At 35.6% G+C, this 18,211-nt stretch overlaps 1 protein-coding gene across 1 annotated transcript in view; it reads left to right on the forward strand.

Annotated features, from left to right (window-relative positions):
- The window catches only part of VPS13A (vacuolar protein sorting 13 homolog A), a gene marked incomplete at both ends in the record, with an annotated part of 117,164 nt that overhangs the window by 84,594 nt on the left and 14,359 nt on the right, over positions 1–18,211 (forward strand). Inside the window, 16 exons of the mRNA XM_082013506.1 lie at positions 1,739–1,868; positions 2,218–2,453; positions 3,580–3,733; positions 4,615–4,761; positions 5,323–5,404; positions 6,706–6,775; positions 7,261–7,366; positions 10,496–10,609; positions 12,921–13,066; positions 13,182–13,263; positions 14,215–14,328; positions 14,802–14,877; positions 14,987–15,150; positions 15,505–15,550; positions 15,823–15,946; positions 16,975–17,089. Of these exons, the coding sequence (XP_081869632.1) occupies positions 1,739–1,868; positions 2,218–2,453; positions 3,580–3,733; positions 4,615–4,761; positions 5,323–5,404; positions 6,706–6,775; positions 7,261–7,366; positions 10,496–10,609; positions 12,921–13,066; positions 13,182–13,263; positions 14,215–14,328; positions 14,802–14,877; positions 14,987–15,150; positions 15,505–15,550; positions 15,823–15,946; positions 16,975–17,089 (1,906 nt within the window). The remainder of the gene's footprint in view (positions 1–1,738; positions 1,869–2,217; positions 2,454–3,579; positions 3,734–4,614; positions 4,762–5,322; positions 5,405–6,705; positions 6,776–7,260; positions 7,367–10,495; positions 10,610–12,920; positions 13,067–13,181; positions 13,264–14,214; positions 14,329–14,801; positions 14,878–14,986; positions 15,151–15,504; positions 15,551–15,822; positions 15,947–16,974; positions 17,090–18,211) is intronic.

The following is an 18,211-nucleotide window of genomic DNA, read 5'->3' on the forward strand; positions in this document are numbered from 1 at the left end:
CAATGACAGACATGGGACATCAACCAGCTCTCTAGGAAGCCTGTTCCAGTGTTTGACCACCCTCTCAGTGAGAAATGCTTCCTAACATCTAGTCTAAACCTCCTGGCACAGCTTTAAACCATTCCCACTCATTCTGTTGCTGGATCCCAGTGAGAAGAGATCAGTACCTCCCTCTCCACTTTCCCTCTGGGGGTAGGCTCCTTTCAGAAAGCTGTAGAAGACAAGTCTGCCAGTTTTTAACTGTATGTGAGGGGGAAGTTGAAAATCTGTTTGTCTGAAAATACCCACTGTATCCAGATACTAAACACTGCACTTTTTTCCCTTCAGCAAATCATATAGGGGAAACCTTTCCTAAAAATGGATTTGGAACACACTTTTCTCTGGGACTATTAATGTTAGACAGCACAAATAATGAATTTTCTCTTAGTTTTTAAGCTCTACTGGCTCAGGGTTTTTTTCTACTTAATGTTTCCCTGTTTATCACAAGTGAGAAGGAAGAGTATTTAAAATCTACTGGGTATACTTTATTTCTAAAGTATACATATCATGGTCAATTGGCCTTGGCTTGGACACCAGGTGCCACCAAGCCACTCTATCACTTGCCTCCTCAGCTGGACAGGGGAGAGAAAACATAACGAAAGGCTCATGTGTTGAGGTAAGGACAGGGAGGTCACTCACCAATTACCATCACAGTCAAAACAGACTCAACTTGGGGAAAATTAACTTAATTTATTACCAATCAAATTGGAGTAGGATAATGAATCTTAAAACACCTTCCCCCCACCCCTGTCATCTTCATGGGCTTTCTCTACCTCCTCACCACCAGTGGCACAGGGAGACGGGGAATGGTGGTTGCAGTCAGTTCATCACATTGTTTCTACTGCTCCTTCCTCTACCCCTGCTCCAGCATGTGGTTCCTCCCGCAGGAGTCAGTCCTCCACAAACTTCTCCAGCATCGGTTCCTTCCACAGGCTGCAGTTCTTCACAAACTACTCCAGCATGGGTTCCCCATGGGGTCACAAGTCCTGCCAGCAAACCTGCTCCAGCCTGGGCTCCTCTCTCCACGGGGCCACAGGTCCTGCCAGGAGCCTGCTCCAGCATGGGCTGCCCATGGGGTCACATCCTCCTTCGGGCATCCAGCTGCTCCACTGTGGTCATCCATGGGCTGCAGGGGGACAGCCTGCTTCACCATGGTCTTCAGCAGGGGCTGCCAGGGAATCGCTGCTTCCACGCCTGGAGCACCTCTTCCCCCTCCTTCTTCACTGACGTGGGTGTCTGCAGGGCTGTTTCTCTCACCTTCTCACTCCGGCTGCAATTGTGCAGTTGCACGGCAACTTGTTCCCCTTCTTAAATGCGTTATCCCAGAGGCACTACCACTGTCACTGATGGGCTCAGCCTTGGCCAGCGACGGGTCCATCTTGGATCTGTCTGGCACTGGCTCTTGGACACGCGGGAAGCTTCTGGCATCTTCTCACAGAATCCACCCCTGTAAGCCCCTCTGCTACCAAAATCTTGCCATGCAAACCCAATATATGTATCTATTTTGAATTATAAATACTGGTTTTATTATTGTGCTGAGAGTGGTTTTGTGCATGTTTTTTCAGGCATAATGTTGTTTTAAGTTTTTTTTTCATTATTTGAAAAAATAATTTAAGTGTTCCTGTTGAAATGCTAGAATGCAAAAGTGATTGACACAAAACACTCATTGGTATTTTGGTTTAATATTACTTCGTTCTAGCTCCCTCAGTGAACTGGAAGACTGTCTTCAGCCAAATAAGGCAGTACTATATACTTGGGCAGACCCAGCAGGATCTAGAAAATTGAAATGGAAATGTGGAAATAGAACTGAGGAAATTACCCCAAAAGAGGTACCTTTGTCATCTAAATCTCCTTTTAATGCCATCTGATTTATTATCCTGTTCATCAGTGTATGTATGGAATTCCATATGTAATGAATATGATCAACAATCTCATATATGAGGTTCAAACATGGAATAGTAACAACTCTGTGTTTCCTGGAGCTTGTACCAATAAGCATTGAATTCAGTTCAAAAGCATGTGTGAGAGACTGTAGTAAAACTTCATAATTGAAAGTTTTATTATTTTCCCGTACCTTTAAAAAATATCTTCTATTGTTGTTAGTGTTGCTAAGACATTTGCATCTGCTTGTGGAGTGAAATGATGAATAGAGTTGTAAACACTTTTCCTCTGTTGTAGGACAAAATGGAAATACTCAGCCTGGATTGTAGAAAAGCAGTCTATTTAGTGTCATTTTTTGAAGGTTTGCAGCGTATTGTCCTGATCACTGAAGATGAGAATGTTTTTAAACTGACATATGAAAGTGTAAAAGCAGAACTAGCAGAACAAGAAATTGTTCTGTCTTTGCAAGATGTTGGAATTTCGTTGGTTAATAATTATACAAAGCAAGAGGTGTCCTACATTGGAATTACAAGGTAACTTATTTTATGTGCAGCAATCTAAAATGTTCAACTTCAGGTACTTTCACTCACTGAAGTTCATTTTGGGGTGTGATGGATAGGAAGAAGAGGTCTGGATAAGAGTATTTAGGACCAAATCATTATGTTTTCCTGTTGTAAAGAGAAATGTTTCACCGTGTTTTATATTACTGCACATGCTTTCTGTATTTGGATGTACATGTTTTTGCACCACATAATTGTAACTCTGCGTGGCAAACTTCCCAATGCATTGAATGGAAGTATTTCCTGTCCGTGTAGTTTGGGGAGTGATAATAGAGTTTTGAGGAAAAGGCAGTCTGTATTTGATGGAGAAACAAGTTTCACCATGCCAGTTCTAGGATCACAGCACATTAAGGGTGGGCAGAGGGGAACAAAGAGAAAACTCCCAGCAATTGCAAGGTAGTACTCTATTTTGTAGCTGTTGTTTTGCCCTTTAGCTCACCTTTTTTGGTGGTTCTGCCATTGATGTATCTGAACACAGGCACAGATGTAGCTAAAAGGGATTGGATTAGGGGCCTGTGTCTGGGAAGCTATGGATTTGTGGGATATAGTGTAGCTTGTGAAAATTGGTAGAGGAAATGTGTAAACTAAAATTAGTTTAGACAGAAAGAGTGAAGAAACTACCAAAAATAAGAGGCAATTCAGGAGGCATTTCATCTTGACTTGAAGTTCTCAATTTCTAGTAAATTCAGCTGTGCCAAAATACATAGAGGAGTATAAGCAGAAAAGTACATTGAGATTGTAGAGTAATGGAGGGCAGTACTGTTGCAAATGAGCTTCCTGATTAAGTTTCTTAATTCTTACATAGAAGCATTAAGGTTGGAAAAGACCTCTAAGATCATCATGCCCATCTTCATCGAAGTGGGAAGTTATACAGAGTTGCTGTTAACTTTTCTTTTTTGCATTGTATTGGAGAGACTGGCTTCCACTTAGTACCAGGAAGGCAGTGGTGATTTGGGTGACTTTTATTTACTGTAGTAGTGCTTTATGATATGGTTTCTCATTCCATAGTTGTAACATATAAAACATCATACTATGTTAGGTAAAACTTGTTTTGAAATAGCTAATGCTTCTCTCTTGGCCCTTTGTTTTGTTTTCAAAGTTCTGATGTGGTTTGGGAGACAAAACCCAAGAAGAAGTCAAGATGGAGACCAATGAGTGTTAAGCAGACTGATAAATTAGAACAAGAATTCAAAGATTACAGTGAGCTAACTCCTTCAGAAAATAAGATTATTGAGTTGGAATCAAATGTTTTGGTAATACTGATAGTTCTCTAATTCTAATGTTTACATGTATACACAGGAAAAAGATAATGTATCCATTTTGCTACCTTTGAAGAAGCTTCCAGTGACAATTGAGATCATTTGATTTACCTAATCAATTTGAAAACCCTTCTTTACTTTTGTCTAGAAAAAAATCCCTGGAAAAAAATCCATAAACATTTGAAAGCTTGCTATAGACTTTTTGTTGTTAGCCTCTAACTTTGAAATTGAAGTGTAACGTTTTTGCAGGACATGGGCCTAAATATGCATAAAGCTACAGGAAAGAAGCTTTGTATTTGGTTTCTGTATCAGGGAGGTGGGCAGGGTGTTAGTTTTGGGTTGGTTGGTTTAGTTGGTTTAGCACTTGTATTTTTCAAGTATCTTGTATTTTTCAAGTATCTTATTGTGGGATAATTCAGCTGTGTCAGTCAACCACATACATATGAAAAAATCATTCCAGAAATTATTCTGGAATGGAGAAGCACATTATGCTCCAAATGCTGCTGTCCTTGTCTGTAGATAAATTCTAGATACTCAATAGAATTGTGTTGGAGGTAAGTGAACATGGTATACGTAAATGAACCAGTGTTTATCTCAGTCATAGACCATTATATTATATTACTCTGCCTTTCCTCTAGAAAGCCGTATATGAAATGCTAGTAATCCCCCAAATAATGCAGTATTTCATAGTTTTACTTTTACCGAAAAAATTTGATTGTTTTAAATAAAGAAAAGTTGTGATATCTGACTTAAAAGCTGCAAAACTTCTACTGCTAAGCTATCTTTAGAATGAACAGTATAAATTTTGAAGTATAGTATAAAAAGCTGTCTTTTGAAACATATAGCATAACAAATTTTCTTTAATAATACAATAGGTATGTTTAACTCCTAATGGAATGAACATGAAAATTCAACAACCAAACGAGATTCCTATCAGAAGAAATTATCTGCCAGCTTTAAAAGTAGAATACAGCTCATCTGCACATCAGAAGTCTTTCAGAATTCAGATTTACAGGATACAGGTGAGTCCTGTCAAAAAACAGTGAGTTACTTATTAAGAAAGAGCAACTTTTGTGGAGACTTGGATTTATTTTTAGCAGTTTGGATTTGTCTTGGTTTTGATTTAATTGTATGCATTGGCTTTTACATCATTTCTTCTCAGTCTTTGGAAATACTACTTAAATGCTTCTGGAAAAAAGCCCAGACAACCATGACGGCTCAGGAAAAACATACCATTCATCTTCCATGCTTTTTCTTGTGGCTTTTCTTTACAACCAGCAAAAAAATAGGTACAATTTGTTGTCTTGCATATGATCAAGTTTTTAAAAACAAATCCTTTGGAAAAATTCTCTGAACTGTTTATTACCTCCAATTTAGAGAAGCTTTTCTAGACTATTTTGATTGGATGATTTAATTTTGAAAATACAGATATTTTGAACCACAATAGCAGCTTTCTTTTCTGCTTTTGAATTGGTGGAATGCTACAGGTAATGTTCATAGTTCCTGTGTTTGTCCTGATTTTAAAATATTACACTATTGAAAAGCTAACATGCTGCACCTTGTCCTGTCCTTACCCCTATTAGATACAAAACCAGATTCCTGGAGCCATATTTCCCTTTGTGTTCTATCCTATCAAACCTCCAAAGTCCATCACCTTGGATTCAGGTTTGTTGTGCTAGTTATCTTGTCATTTTCGAAGAATTACATTAAAGTACTTGCTTGTACTGAAGTTAACCATGTCACTTCATCAGGTGAAGTCTGTATAAGCTTACTGACTACAGATAACACAAATACTAATGTTAGAGATAGCGAAGCAGTTTTCTCTACAAAGATGTACAGAAAACCATTTAAACAGTTAACAGTCAGAAGAAAACAAAATTTCTTTCATCCATTGATATCACACCTTTTAAGCCCATGTTTTAGACACAGTAATTCAGTGATCTTAATGTGAAAGTACATTTGGATCAAGCTTAAAATGGGCTTTTGGCAGCTGCATTCAGACCACAATTAAAACTTAATGCTCACTGATACAGGAGAAGAGTTGCCTGCTGAAAATAAAAGATCAAATCGTTGCTTATCTTCGTGGTAGTGAATCTGTTGCACCATTTCTGTATTGAGTTCTGGGGCAGTGAGGATTCACTTTTCATCTTTGTTCAATCGATTTTTTCCCTACTGCCCCAAATAAATTGTTTATCTTAATCATGTTGTTTATTTTTTTCTTTGCTTGTATGCAATAGATGACTTAGTGACCTATCTGAAATAATCTTAACTCATAAGAAAACAAATGTGTGCCAGTCTAAACTCAAAATTGCTACGTGAGGCACCATTTACAAGGTCTGTAGATGGCAGATTATATTTTGCCTGTTTTGAATGTAGTCTTCTGACTTCTCCACTGCTTGGAGCATAGAGCTCAATGTCAGTATACTATGTGATGAACTGCAGTCTTCCATTAACACGTTCAGGGCAAAGTCACTTGGAAGACCAGAGTAATCTCAGGGAGGATTCTGGATTGAGACAAATACTGCTTATAATTTTGTGCAGAAGCTGTCAGGTGTTCATTTTAAATATGACCAGTTTTAAACTAGAATGCATAAATCTGCAGAGTTGTTGGTTTTGTTTAGTTTATATATTTTTCTCAGCTGTTGGAAAAATCTTATTCCATGACTAGGGAAATTATATAAGTCTAAGATTATATCAATATTTATTTGCTTTTAAATGAACATGGTACATTTTCAGAGATCAGTGAAATAGAAATTTGATGTTCCATTTTATACTTGTCTTCCTGTTCCTTTCTGTTCCTGCTCTTTTCCCTGACTTAGTTGTTTGCCAGTCATTTCCGTTATGTAATCCTACTTTACAGGATTGAGAAAATCCTGAACATATATGACATTTTCATATTAAAAATACAAAAGGTATGTATATCACAAAAATGTGTGCTGATCTCTTTTTATTTTATAACTTGATAGCACCAAAACCATTTACTGATGTCAGTATTGTCATGAGAACTGCAGGACATTCACAAATATCTCATATTAAGTAAGTATTCTGACATGTTCCATCTCTTTTGCTACTGATTATGTATAATCAAGCTTTAAAATTAAAGTTATTATAGGGGCAAACATAATGCAAGATAATTTTACACCAACTCTTTCTTGGAAAGATCAGAGCACTAAGAGACATGAAAGCTCAGCCCCCTTTATCCACATAAACGCAGAGTAAAGCAAAGATTTTTTAAGTGCGTTTTTAATGCAGATTGTTAGTCTTTTTTAATTTAGAAAAAAATGTGTGTTTAATGGTGCTATATGCAGTGTATAATGCTGCTATTTGATTAAAATAGTTCTAGTTACAGGAAATTTATTTATCTTAATTATGGGAAGCTTTCTTTTCACCAGTAATGGTGAATCCTTAAAAAAGAAGTACCTGAAGTCAATACATAAGTGGCCTAAATTCCCTAGATTAAGTTTTATGTGTTACACATTTTTGTAAAACACATTAATAATTGTCTTTTGTTTCATGTATAGGTATTTTAAGGTCCTGATTCAAGAGATGGATCTCAGATTAGATCTTGGCTTCCTGTATGCACTGGTTGAATTCTTCACACAGACTGATGTGCCGAGTGACCAAGAGGTGGAAACTTTTTGTTTAAAGATGAATAGATTTTAAATTTGTAATTATTCAACTTGCATTTAAAAAAAGAAAAACAACTTGGTCTTCTGTGTCCATAACACCGGTTAATAGCTGTATCTGGGACTAGTATGACGCTGTGAGGTTTTTAAGAGTTACTGTTGCCCAAGGCTAACAGTGAACTTTTTCCTTTATCCTCGTCTTGCATGCTATGCAAAGAAGGCTTCAAAACCTTCTGAAAAGAATGAAACTAATGCTGTTGTAGACTCTTTGGTCTTACTAATGCCTGAGGGATGAGTTAATTAAGAACCCAAGACAGGAAGGAAGTGAAAATAATACTCTTTTCCTTAATGTAGCTCATTAAAAAAAAATTAAAAATCTAGGAAAATGTTGGCCAGGAGATCACTGAAACTTATCTGCCCATGAGAGCAAGAGAATATAAATGGAATGGAGAGAGAGGTTCATTAGAAAGTGAAAGCGTCTTCAGTAATTTCATGGAAAATAAAAATTGGAAGATGATGTAGTTGACATGTTGATACCAAGTGTAGAGGACAGTGGGAGGGAAATGAATTACTATACATGGAGAATGAGAGCAGTTTGTACATAGGAACAGTAGAAATACAATATAATACTACGAAGTGCAAGGTAGTCTGTTTGGGAAATAATAATGAAAAATTCAGTTACTACCATAAAGCAACAGAGGAGCCAGAGTTTCTTGGATTTGCAAAAGAAAACCAAAAAAGTTGTTAAGGTGTATAGATACAGTGCAGTTTTGATGTGTGTTGGGCATGCTGTTCTTGTTAGAGAGTATTGAAATTGAATGTCAATACAAAATGAGCTGGTAATAAATTATTTAGCAGAAAGTGTATGGGTTTTGTCTACATCTCAAAAAAATGCTACTAGTGAAAAATGAACCAGAAATTTGGTTTGAAAAATGAACCATATCTTCATATTTGCACTAAAGATCTGCCTGGATGAGTAGAGCAAAAAGGTCTTTTATGATGGGGCATTAAAAGGTATTGTCTTACTCTGGCAAGTGAGAGGTATGCTAGAAAGGCAACTTGCTTTGCTTTTATTTCCCCGTATCTACCCATCAGAGGTTAAAAAAGTAGTACTGCTCAGGGATTATACTAGAAGAAAAAAGCTTTAAGAATTGCTCCAGTGTAAATATAAACTGAAAATTGGAAGGAATTATGGAACAATAAGAGAATTAAGTTCTGGAATAATATTTCAAGCAAGACAGGAATCTTGTTAACATTTTGTAAGCAGAATACATTGCTGTAGGACTTGTCTGCTATGGGTCATAGTTCTGTAGATATTTTTATCTAAGCAAATTTTCTACTCTTGCCTGGTATAATATCTTAGATATACCCTCAGTTTCTTACTTTTGTTTCGTAAGCATATGGAGTTCTTTGGTTTGAATTTTAAAAAGAAGATTCTGATTTTGGTGGGTTTTTTATACCTTGTTTTCTGTCCTGTGATAAAGGAAAAATAAATGTACTCTCTGGTTCAGAGAATGCTTATGTCGCTAACTTGAATTGGGAGTTATCAGACATGAAGATCTAGTTGATTCTTCCTAGTCCTGTCTGTCTTTCCTGCTGCTGTAAATTGAAGCCTGTGTGTTCTTTGCAGAGCTGTAGTGGCACCAGAATTTTGGAAAGACTCACAAAACACATTAATTGCTTATTGACTTAGGAACTCATGTCTCTTGGTGGTAATGTAAGCTTTGAGTAAAATTTTAACTGAAAGAATGGGATCCTCTCTGGTGAGAGGCACCATTCACTAAATCAAGGCCTAAGCATGTATTTCTGTGTAGTCTTTTCTTATTATATTATAAACTCTTGAAGCAAAACTGAGTACTGTAATGTTTTTTTAAAGGGTGGATGAGTACAGTTTTGTTAAACATCACAACCTTAATTACACATCTTTAAAAATACAAGTAGCAGTCTAATTTTGACTTACAAAATGTAAGGAAATTTGAAGGGTTCCTTAAATCAGATATTTAATATGTTAAAGTGACACATAAAATTACAAAAACATTAATAACTTTACTTTAGAGTTGTTTCAGATATGCCACTGTATTTTCATATGTGGGAATTAGGTAGTGTAAACTAGTGGTTCCCAGCCGTGTGCTAGGGCATACAGTCTGTTACATCCCTTGATACCAGGTGTACCTGTGAATTCTAGATTATTGTGGTAGTTTGAAGAATTATGTTAATTTTCAAAGCATGGTTGTAGCAAAAAAAAATACAATGTATTTTGTTCTCTTTCCCCTCCCAGTGGAAAGATTAATGATTTGAGACCAGCATTGTGGGCTGAATCACTGAATCCAGAGATTAGAGGAGGCCCTCTTCTGCACTTTCATTTTTAGTGTAATTGCAAGGCATAATTTTAGGATTTGATCCTTACTTAATATGTAGTGCCTTGACTGTTTTGCTTGTTTAAATAGCAAGGTGGTACCTAGGTTTAGTGTTCTGAAAGGTCCTCTGACATTATTTTCAGTTACAGCTTCATTTTCTTTGACTAGTTAAATCTTTGACTATAACTTTATAATTGTTACTATTAAAAAAATCTTTTTTTTTTTAATACTTGGCTGATTCTTCAAAAACTGTTGTAAAGGAACTCTCTCTTTTGAAGGAGAAAAGGGTTAGCTGGAGGTCTTCTCAGTATGTAAAAGTCTCGTTTCTATATAACAGAAAATAGACTTTGATCTAGGTTTTTTTGTGTGTAAAAACCTAAGCACTATATTATGTGTTCATATATATGCCCTTTGTTTGACCCAGGCAAAAATTGTCCAAACTTGACTTGAAAATATTTGGTATTTGAACTTTCATAAAAATAGACTGGGTTGGGGGGTTTGGGGTAGGGCTTTTTTTGTTTTTGTTTTTATTACTATTAAATAGACATATGTTGGATTGTCTTTTTATATGTGTATTTCCTCCTCTTCATACAAAAAGGCAGCAAACAAACTCTAATTAATAAAGTCCTCTAAAATGTTGACTCTTTAAATAAAAAAATAAGATCAGGAGAGTATAAGTAGTATTAGGCAACGTATTGCATCTTGGTGACAAATGATGGTAGTTTTATATACTCCAAGTTTTAAAGAAATTTTTTTTTTAAATGCATTCACAGCTAGAACTTTTCAAAAAGGATGTTGAATCTCTTCAAGAAGAACTGATGAGTGTGTCGTCAATGGATACATCACAAATCAGCTTGTATGAATACTTTCATATCTCTCCAATTAAGGTATACCTTTTTCACATTACAGCCTGTGTTTGCTTTTTAACTGAAGAACTTTTATCTCCTGCAAGACAATAGGCGCTTGAAATGACATAACATAGAGGTGATCAAATGTAGAATAAAAATGTCCTGGAAAGGTGCTTTCCTTGTTACCACTAACTTCTGTGGGGTTTACATTAATATTTATTAAATATTTATATAAACAGTTGATTATTTCATTCATATACATTACTTTATTCATACACAGTAATTCTTTTTATTATTCAAGAGATTCTTGCAAATGCCATAGTTTGTGTGCAGACAGCGTGTTGTGCATTGGGGCATGAGGTCATTTCTAAAAAACATACACAGCCAGCATTACTGTGCAATGACATTTTTTGCTTGTTCTGATCTTCGGGATAGAGTTAATTTTCTTCCTAATAGCTGGTATAGTGATGTGTTTTGAATCTAGTATGAGAATAATGTTGATAAATACACTGATAGTTTAGTTGTTGCTAAGTAGTGGTTACATTAGTCAAGGACTTTGTGGGTTCTCATGCCCTGCCAGCTGTGCCAGCTGGGAGGGGACACAGCTGGGACAGCTGACCCAAATGGCCAAAGGGGTATGCCATGCTATACCATACGACGTCATGCTCAATCTATAAACTGGGGGGAATTGACCAGGGGCACTGTGGCTTGGAAACTGGCTGGGCGTTGGTCAGCGGGCGGTGAGCAATTGTATTGTGCATCACTTACTTTGTATATTCTTTTACTATTTTTTTTCTCTTTTCCCTTGCTGTCCTATTTAAATTGTTTTTATCTCAACCCCACTGGAGGTGGGGGGAGTGAGTGAGCGGCTACGTGGTACTTTGCTGCTAGCTGAGGTTAAACCACAACACTGCTTTATCATTACTCACTGGAAAATCAGTTTTTTGACTCCTGTAAATTCTACTTTTGGCTACTTCCCCATGCCCGTAAACATGCAGGTACAGCTGTTGAATAGTATGTGCATACTTAATAGAAACAGCAGCCTGTTTGCCCAAATCTAACTCTCATTCATTTTTACCTTACTGATCTTTGTTTTTTGATTATTGCGTAGTTGACGTTGTTAATGCCATGATGGTACTTTGTAGGCTCTATAACAGTTCCTAATGAGAAAATCTCCCCTCTATCCCATGGGAAATAGATCAAAGAACAGTTTGAGACTCACCTCTTTACAGTATCTGGTGAGATGTTAGAATTGGTCTGCTATTAGAACAGGTAATTCCAGGAAATGCTTGGCTAGCTTTATGTAAGCAGCTTAGCCTAACTCATTCCAAGTATATTTAGTAGCTGTTTCCATGTATCTTTATGAACATCTTAGATGTTCATAGGTATGTTTCTAGTTGTTTTATTACAAAAACTGCTCAGGGCTTGACAAAAGTAAAATGCCCTTTACGTGTTAAGATACCAAAGTGAACAACTTGTAAGAAAGTAAACAACAGCTTATTTTTGAATGTATTCTGTCATATTTGAGAAGAAAAATTACATGGAGGAGATAGCATGGAATAAAAGGGCTTCCGGTTCTAGTAAAAGATTAGTCTTCAACAGTTATGAAGTCAATATAGAGCTGTGAATTAAGTGACAATGATTCTGCAAGACGAGCTATGTGTCTTTGAAACGAGCTACAGTAAAGCTCTGTTAAACCATAAATTAATAAATGGAATATGGTGGTGTCTTCAGAGAATTGGAAACAGGTATAACTTCTCATTTGATTTTGAAAACTGCTGAATACACTTGTGTATTATAGAGCCCTTTGAGCAATTTTCCTGAATGTTTGTATGTTTTGAGATTGTCACTTTAATTTCTGCGCAGGTGGGGTTTTCCTTGTATACATCTTCCAGTGTTTATTTAGCACCTGTAAAACTTATGTTAGTAATTATTTGTTTTCATGCTTCTGTTTCTCATTCTTGCTTGGACACCATGCTATGTTATCATTGTCAGTCTGCTTTGATTTTTGGGTATTAGTTGTAGAAACAAAATGTTTTGGAAGCAAGCTAATAGCCTAACTTACAGCTACAAGATTCTGGAGACCTTATCTGAAAACATGAGTAAGCAATTTCAAGTTTTTGTTTTCTTACAGGTAGTACCAGTTATTCAGCTTGACTTTAAATGCCAGTGTTTTTTAATTGACCTACATGGTATATTTGTGTTCTCTGTTATGGAGTCAGTCTGACTTCAGTCGAGATTAGAAATGTCTTATCTCAATTTTCAAATCATCTAAAATATTGTAAAGATAGAAATATAATACTTCTAATAACCAACCGTGTTATTTCCCAATGTCTTTTTTATTCTTTAGTTACACTTAAGCTTTTCACTCAGTACGGGTGGAGAAGATAGTAACAAAGAAGAAAGAAAGAATGAATTGATACCACTTCAATCTTTAAATCTCCTGCTGAAGAGTATAGGGGCCACCCTCACAGATGTACAAGATGTTGTCTTCAAGTAAGTTAAAAATATGATTGTAGAGATTACTTCCAAAGATTAAACCGGTATTACATATATTAGTTTTTATTTTGCTCTGCATAATAAGGACTTTTTATCTTTTTTTTTTTCCCAGGTTGGCATTCTTTGAACTCAGCTATCACTTCTGTACTACACAACAGCTTCAATCAGCAGTTGTAAGGCATTATTCAAAACAGGTTAGAATAAGTAAATTTTAATATTTCAATAAATTTATATTTTGAAAGCGCTGCTGTGCACTTTTTATTTATTTTCATAGAAACAATTACTTTCAGCCTTGTATGTTTGTACAAAGGTTAAATACATAAACATATACAAAACAATTACTCAGTTGAATTCTGTTTTCTTGATTTTGGGGGCAAGTGCCATTTCCAAATTATGACAGAGGAAAAATGCATGGATAACAAAAAAACTTGCTGGAATGGATAGTGGAAGCAAACAGTGCAGCTCTGACAGAGTAGAATTGGCATCAAAATATTAATGCTTTTTCCTGGACATTAGTAGTATATGACTTATGATCCCTCTTTGGCCTTTGCGTACTGTTCAGGTCCTGTCATCCAGTGGAGAGAATCCAGGAGACATGCTTTCGCTTTTGCATAAAAGAATTAGTCCACTTCTACTGTCCATCTTTAAAGGGAAAAAAGCCTATACAGGGTTTTATTTGGGGCACAAGTTACCTGTTTTTCTCTGACCATTCCATTTCCCTGAGGGAAAATGTGAAATCTCTTAGGAGATGCTTAACATTTTTTAAAAATCAAATTACAGTTCCTTTAGATGTAGTTACAATGTTTTGCAGTGACAATTAACAAAATTTTCTCAACATATGCAAACAGACCAAATTTTGTCCTGTAGTATGAGAAAAATCTAGGTAATGTGCTTGCTTTGTAAAACCTCAAGGGCATTAATGTCAGTTATTTGTGAAATTCTTGTAAGAAGTAATATTTATTTGGCTGACTTAATATGATCTAGTCACTCTAAGATCCTTTTTAATACTACTTTTCCAAATAATTTTCAAGTTTTTGTATTAAACTTACATTATGTTCACCTTTTTTTAAATCTGGGTATACTACACTGCCTTTGCTTTAGTGTAATTTCTGAAATATTTTTACTAAGAACTATTTTTATTTTAGGCTATTAAACAGATGTATGTACTTATTCTTGGCCTTGATGTCTTGGGTAATCCATTTGGATTCATTAGAGGCTTGTCTGAAGGAGTAGAAGCATTCTTCTATGAACCTTACCAGGTAAAAATCTCTGCTGCCTTCTTATGAAATGTAGCACAAGTAGATAGATCTGGATTATACTGAAAATGTGGATATATTAATAACTTCTTTGGCTTTAAGTTTAGATTTAGAATTGAAAATTCAACATGAAAGTGCCAGGAGAAGTTACTGGAAAACTCAAGTGAGATAAAAAGGAGAGTGTAGTCCATTTAACTTAATTCACAAAAGACTGTTCCTTATGGTTCTTTTAAAATAAGAAATCTACTTTTTCTTCCATTTGCCTTAAAATAAGCAGGCTTCAGGGAATGAATTAATATTCTAAAACAGTGTTTCTTTCTTTCACAGGTGCTCTCATGGGCACTTTCAGACTTTCTCACTCGGTCTCATGCTCTTGTTCTCTTTGTTATATGTAAATTCCAATAAAAATGTAAGATTTGAAAAAATATATTGCATGCTATTTGAAGCTTAACATAAATGCATTCTTTTTTTCTTAGGGAGCCATCCAAGGTCCTGAAGAATTTATAGAAGGAATGGCACTAGGACTTAAAGCACTAGTAGGGGGAGCTGTTGGTAAGTTTCAGTGTTGTCACAGTAGTATACCTAATAGTAAGCAATATAGGCGGGTATTTGTAAATTGCATTGGCATTTTACATTGTTTTATTTTATGATTCTCCAATAGGTGGATTAGCTGGTGCTGCATCAAGAATCACTGGTGCTATGGCAAAAGGAGTAGCTGCGATAACTATGGATGAGGATTATCAGCAGAAAAGGAGAGAAGCCATGAATAAACAGCCCACTGGTCTGAGAGAGGGTATCACTCGAGGTGGAAAAGGATTGGTTTCTGTAAGGAGAAAAAAGAAATTATAAAAAGATTTATGAATTCTATGCAGGCAACAGTAACAAATATAGAGGCTGCCATAGTCACCAGAGAGTTGATACTCTTTATTTTATTTCTTATTTTGCAAATATATGGCCACAATTGAGTGATAGTTTTAAAGAAAAATACATGAGGGTAGAAGAGAAGGTAGGAACTGTGATGCAAGTGCCTCTAATTCTGCTAGCTTGTAGTGAATTTTAGAATACTCTAGCAGATGTCCTTTGAGGCTATTCACCAATGAAGTAGTGAGAAAAATGTAAAAAAAAGAAAAATATAATCTGGAAGCATATTTATAATGTCTCTTTTGTTTCTCTTGGTAGGGTTTTGTCAGTGGCATAACAGGAATAGTTACAAAACCAATAAGAGGTAAGTTGAGGTCATCTTGTGCATTAACTGTTCATATGATGGAATATTTTTGATATTTGATGAGACATCATAAATCTGAGTTATAAAATGTATATAAAGATTTTATATTCCTGCTACCTTTTAGTTTAAATGTGGTTTACATGAGCTGTGTATGGGGGAGATTATGTAGTTGCATATCAAATAAGATTTCTAATTAAATGGTAATTAAGTTTGCTAAGATTGTAAGACAGACTCAGTGTTTTCTAATGATTTGCTGCACTTAATCCTTTCAGGAGCTCAGAAAGAAGGAGCAGCTGGTTTTTTCAAAGGTGTTGGAAAAGGCTTAGTGGGAGCAGTAGCTAGGCCTACTGGAGGAATCATAGATATGGCAAGCAGCACATTTCAGGGCATTAAAAAGTAAGTAAAATTAAGTATGAAGAATGACATGTGGCATGAAACAGACAATAGTAGTAGCAGCAGTACATTGTGTCTTTGTATCACTTCTGTGTCAGTTTTTCTGGATCTCTGCACTTCGTCATTAACATGGATGAGCTAGGAAAAAAATCTTACCCATATTGTTATTTATATAATAAATAGTGACTTTTAAAAAAAATACACAGTTGACAGCATTTAAAAAATGCAGCGTCAAATCTCGCGTATTCCTAGCATTACAAAGAAACAGGTTTAAAAGCCTCAGCAATCGGACTTCCTGCAAGTGCTGGTTTTTAACTTTTACCCCAAATATAGAGGAAAAAAGAGCTTCTCAGCTGCATCAAAAGTTACTTTTTTATATTATTACTACTGTATGACATGAGTTCCAAGACTACCAGATCATGCCAGGATCTGTCCTGGTTGTTCAGATTGAGTACTGTGTTAGGAGTACATATTGAATACTGTGATAGTCTCACTTTAATAAACCCATTGTGGTAGATTATCTCACGTTGTAATGTATAAAGACGTAAGAGTGTGTTCTGAGGGAGCACTTAGTGTCTTCATCTGAATACAGCTGTTTAATGGCCCTGTTCTCAGTGAGCTGGACCATATTTGCTCTCACAAGATTGACGTCTCTTTTGTTTTTCCCTTTAAGCTCTTCAGCAGCGAAATGCAAGAAAAATATCAGAGCAGAAGTTCTGTATGGCACAGATGTCTTCAATTTTGAAGTTTTGAAGTACAATACTTAGACACTAATTAAATATTGCAGTGCTGTCCTGTGCCATCTAATTTTCTGATAATCACTCTCTGAAATAGATATCTGAGTGAAATCTATTACTGTTCCATAGAGTATCTACTCAATGTCTATTCATGTGCAAATGTACATACATAGAGAACAACAATTGCTGTACTAGTACATGATTTTAATATGTATTTAAAATAATTTAGAGCCTTTGCTAAATATTGTAGCTGAGTAGAGGTACTGACACTTAAATTTGCTGCTTTATTGTCAGAGTTGCAGATTCATCAGAAGATGTGATAAGCCTGCGCCCACCTCGCTTCTTTGGAGAAGATGGAGTTATTAGACCTTACAGATTAAGAGATGGAACTGGAAGTCAAATGTTACAGGTGAAGAAAATGAAAGATAATTTGACATACATTTTGACTCATCATATGTTGAAATAAATATTTTACAGAATTTCCCATTTCTTAAATTCCCTACCACCCATTACCTAGTAACGCCGTAATCAAGATTTAATTTCTTAGCTTATGACTACTTTGGTGATTTAGTTTCTGTGATACAACTTTTGAGAAAGACACCGTAACTTATACCAGTATATCTGTAGAGTTTTGTGTAAGATACAGAGCATTTTGAAAGAATAAAAATGTTTATATGTGTAATTAAAAAGGTTTATGTTTTTAACTTTTATTTTTTGATAAACAGTGATGATAAACAAAGATACTTTTTTCAGTAATTTTATAGTGCATATTTTAAACAGTGACTTTTTAATCTCAATTTTATGTAAACCAGCATTTTAAACACACGTAAAACGGCTGTATTTCTGTCATACTACAGTCATCAAAAGAATGTGAACAGTTTTGAAGTGAAATACTGTTTGCATGAAGAACATGCAGAGCAGCAGTTATTCTTTAATTCAGCTGCCATTTAAGCAAATTTGATTCACATATCAAAGTGGAAATAACTTCAACTGTTAATGCAGCTTACAAAGTTTCTATTTTTTCTCAGAAGTAAAACTGCATTTTAGAAATATTCAAACACAAAGTAGTAATTAGTGATTGCATGTATGTAAACAAAATTTCTAAAACACATGTTGAAGGATTCACAGTGTGCCAGGGAAACCTTGGCGAGGTCATGCAGAAATAACCTTTTTGGAGAAGTAGATAAGAATGAAGTAGCCTTTGGAGAGGATTTTTAGACTATTTTGAGAATTGCCACACCTGTTTGTTTCATGTCGAGTTCCAATCTGTTTGTTTCTGTTTCTTCTGCATTTCATTAGTGTGTCTTTCTTTTTTTCTGGTAAAAGAGGATTGTCCTATGTGGGGCATATCAGCTATGTTCACCATACCATTCACTGGTGATCTACTTCAGCAGGCTGTGAATGTTCTTTGATAACAATAGTATTGCCTCTGCCTTTCTTCTAATGAGGTAGCATTAACCTGTGCTCTCCAATTTAAAGCTAGTGTTATAAAAGCAGTATTACCTTAACTAGAGCCTAGTTAGAAGCTAAT

This window comes from Phaethon aethereus (genome assembly GCF_964289735.1).
Source record: "Phaethon aethereus genome assembly, chromosome: Z".
Classification (NCBI taxonomy): domain Eukaryota; kingdom Metazoa; phylum Chordata; class Aves; order Phaethontiformes; family Phaethontidae; genus Phaethon; species Phaethon aethereus.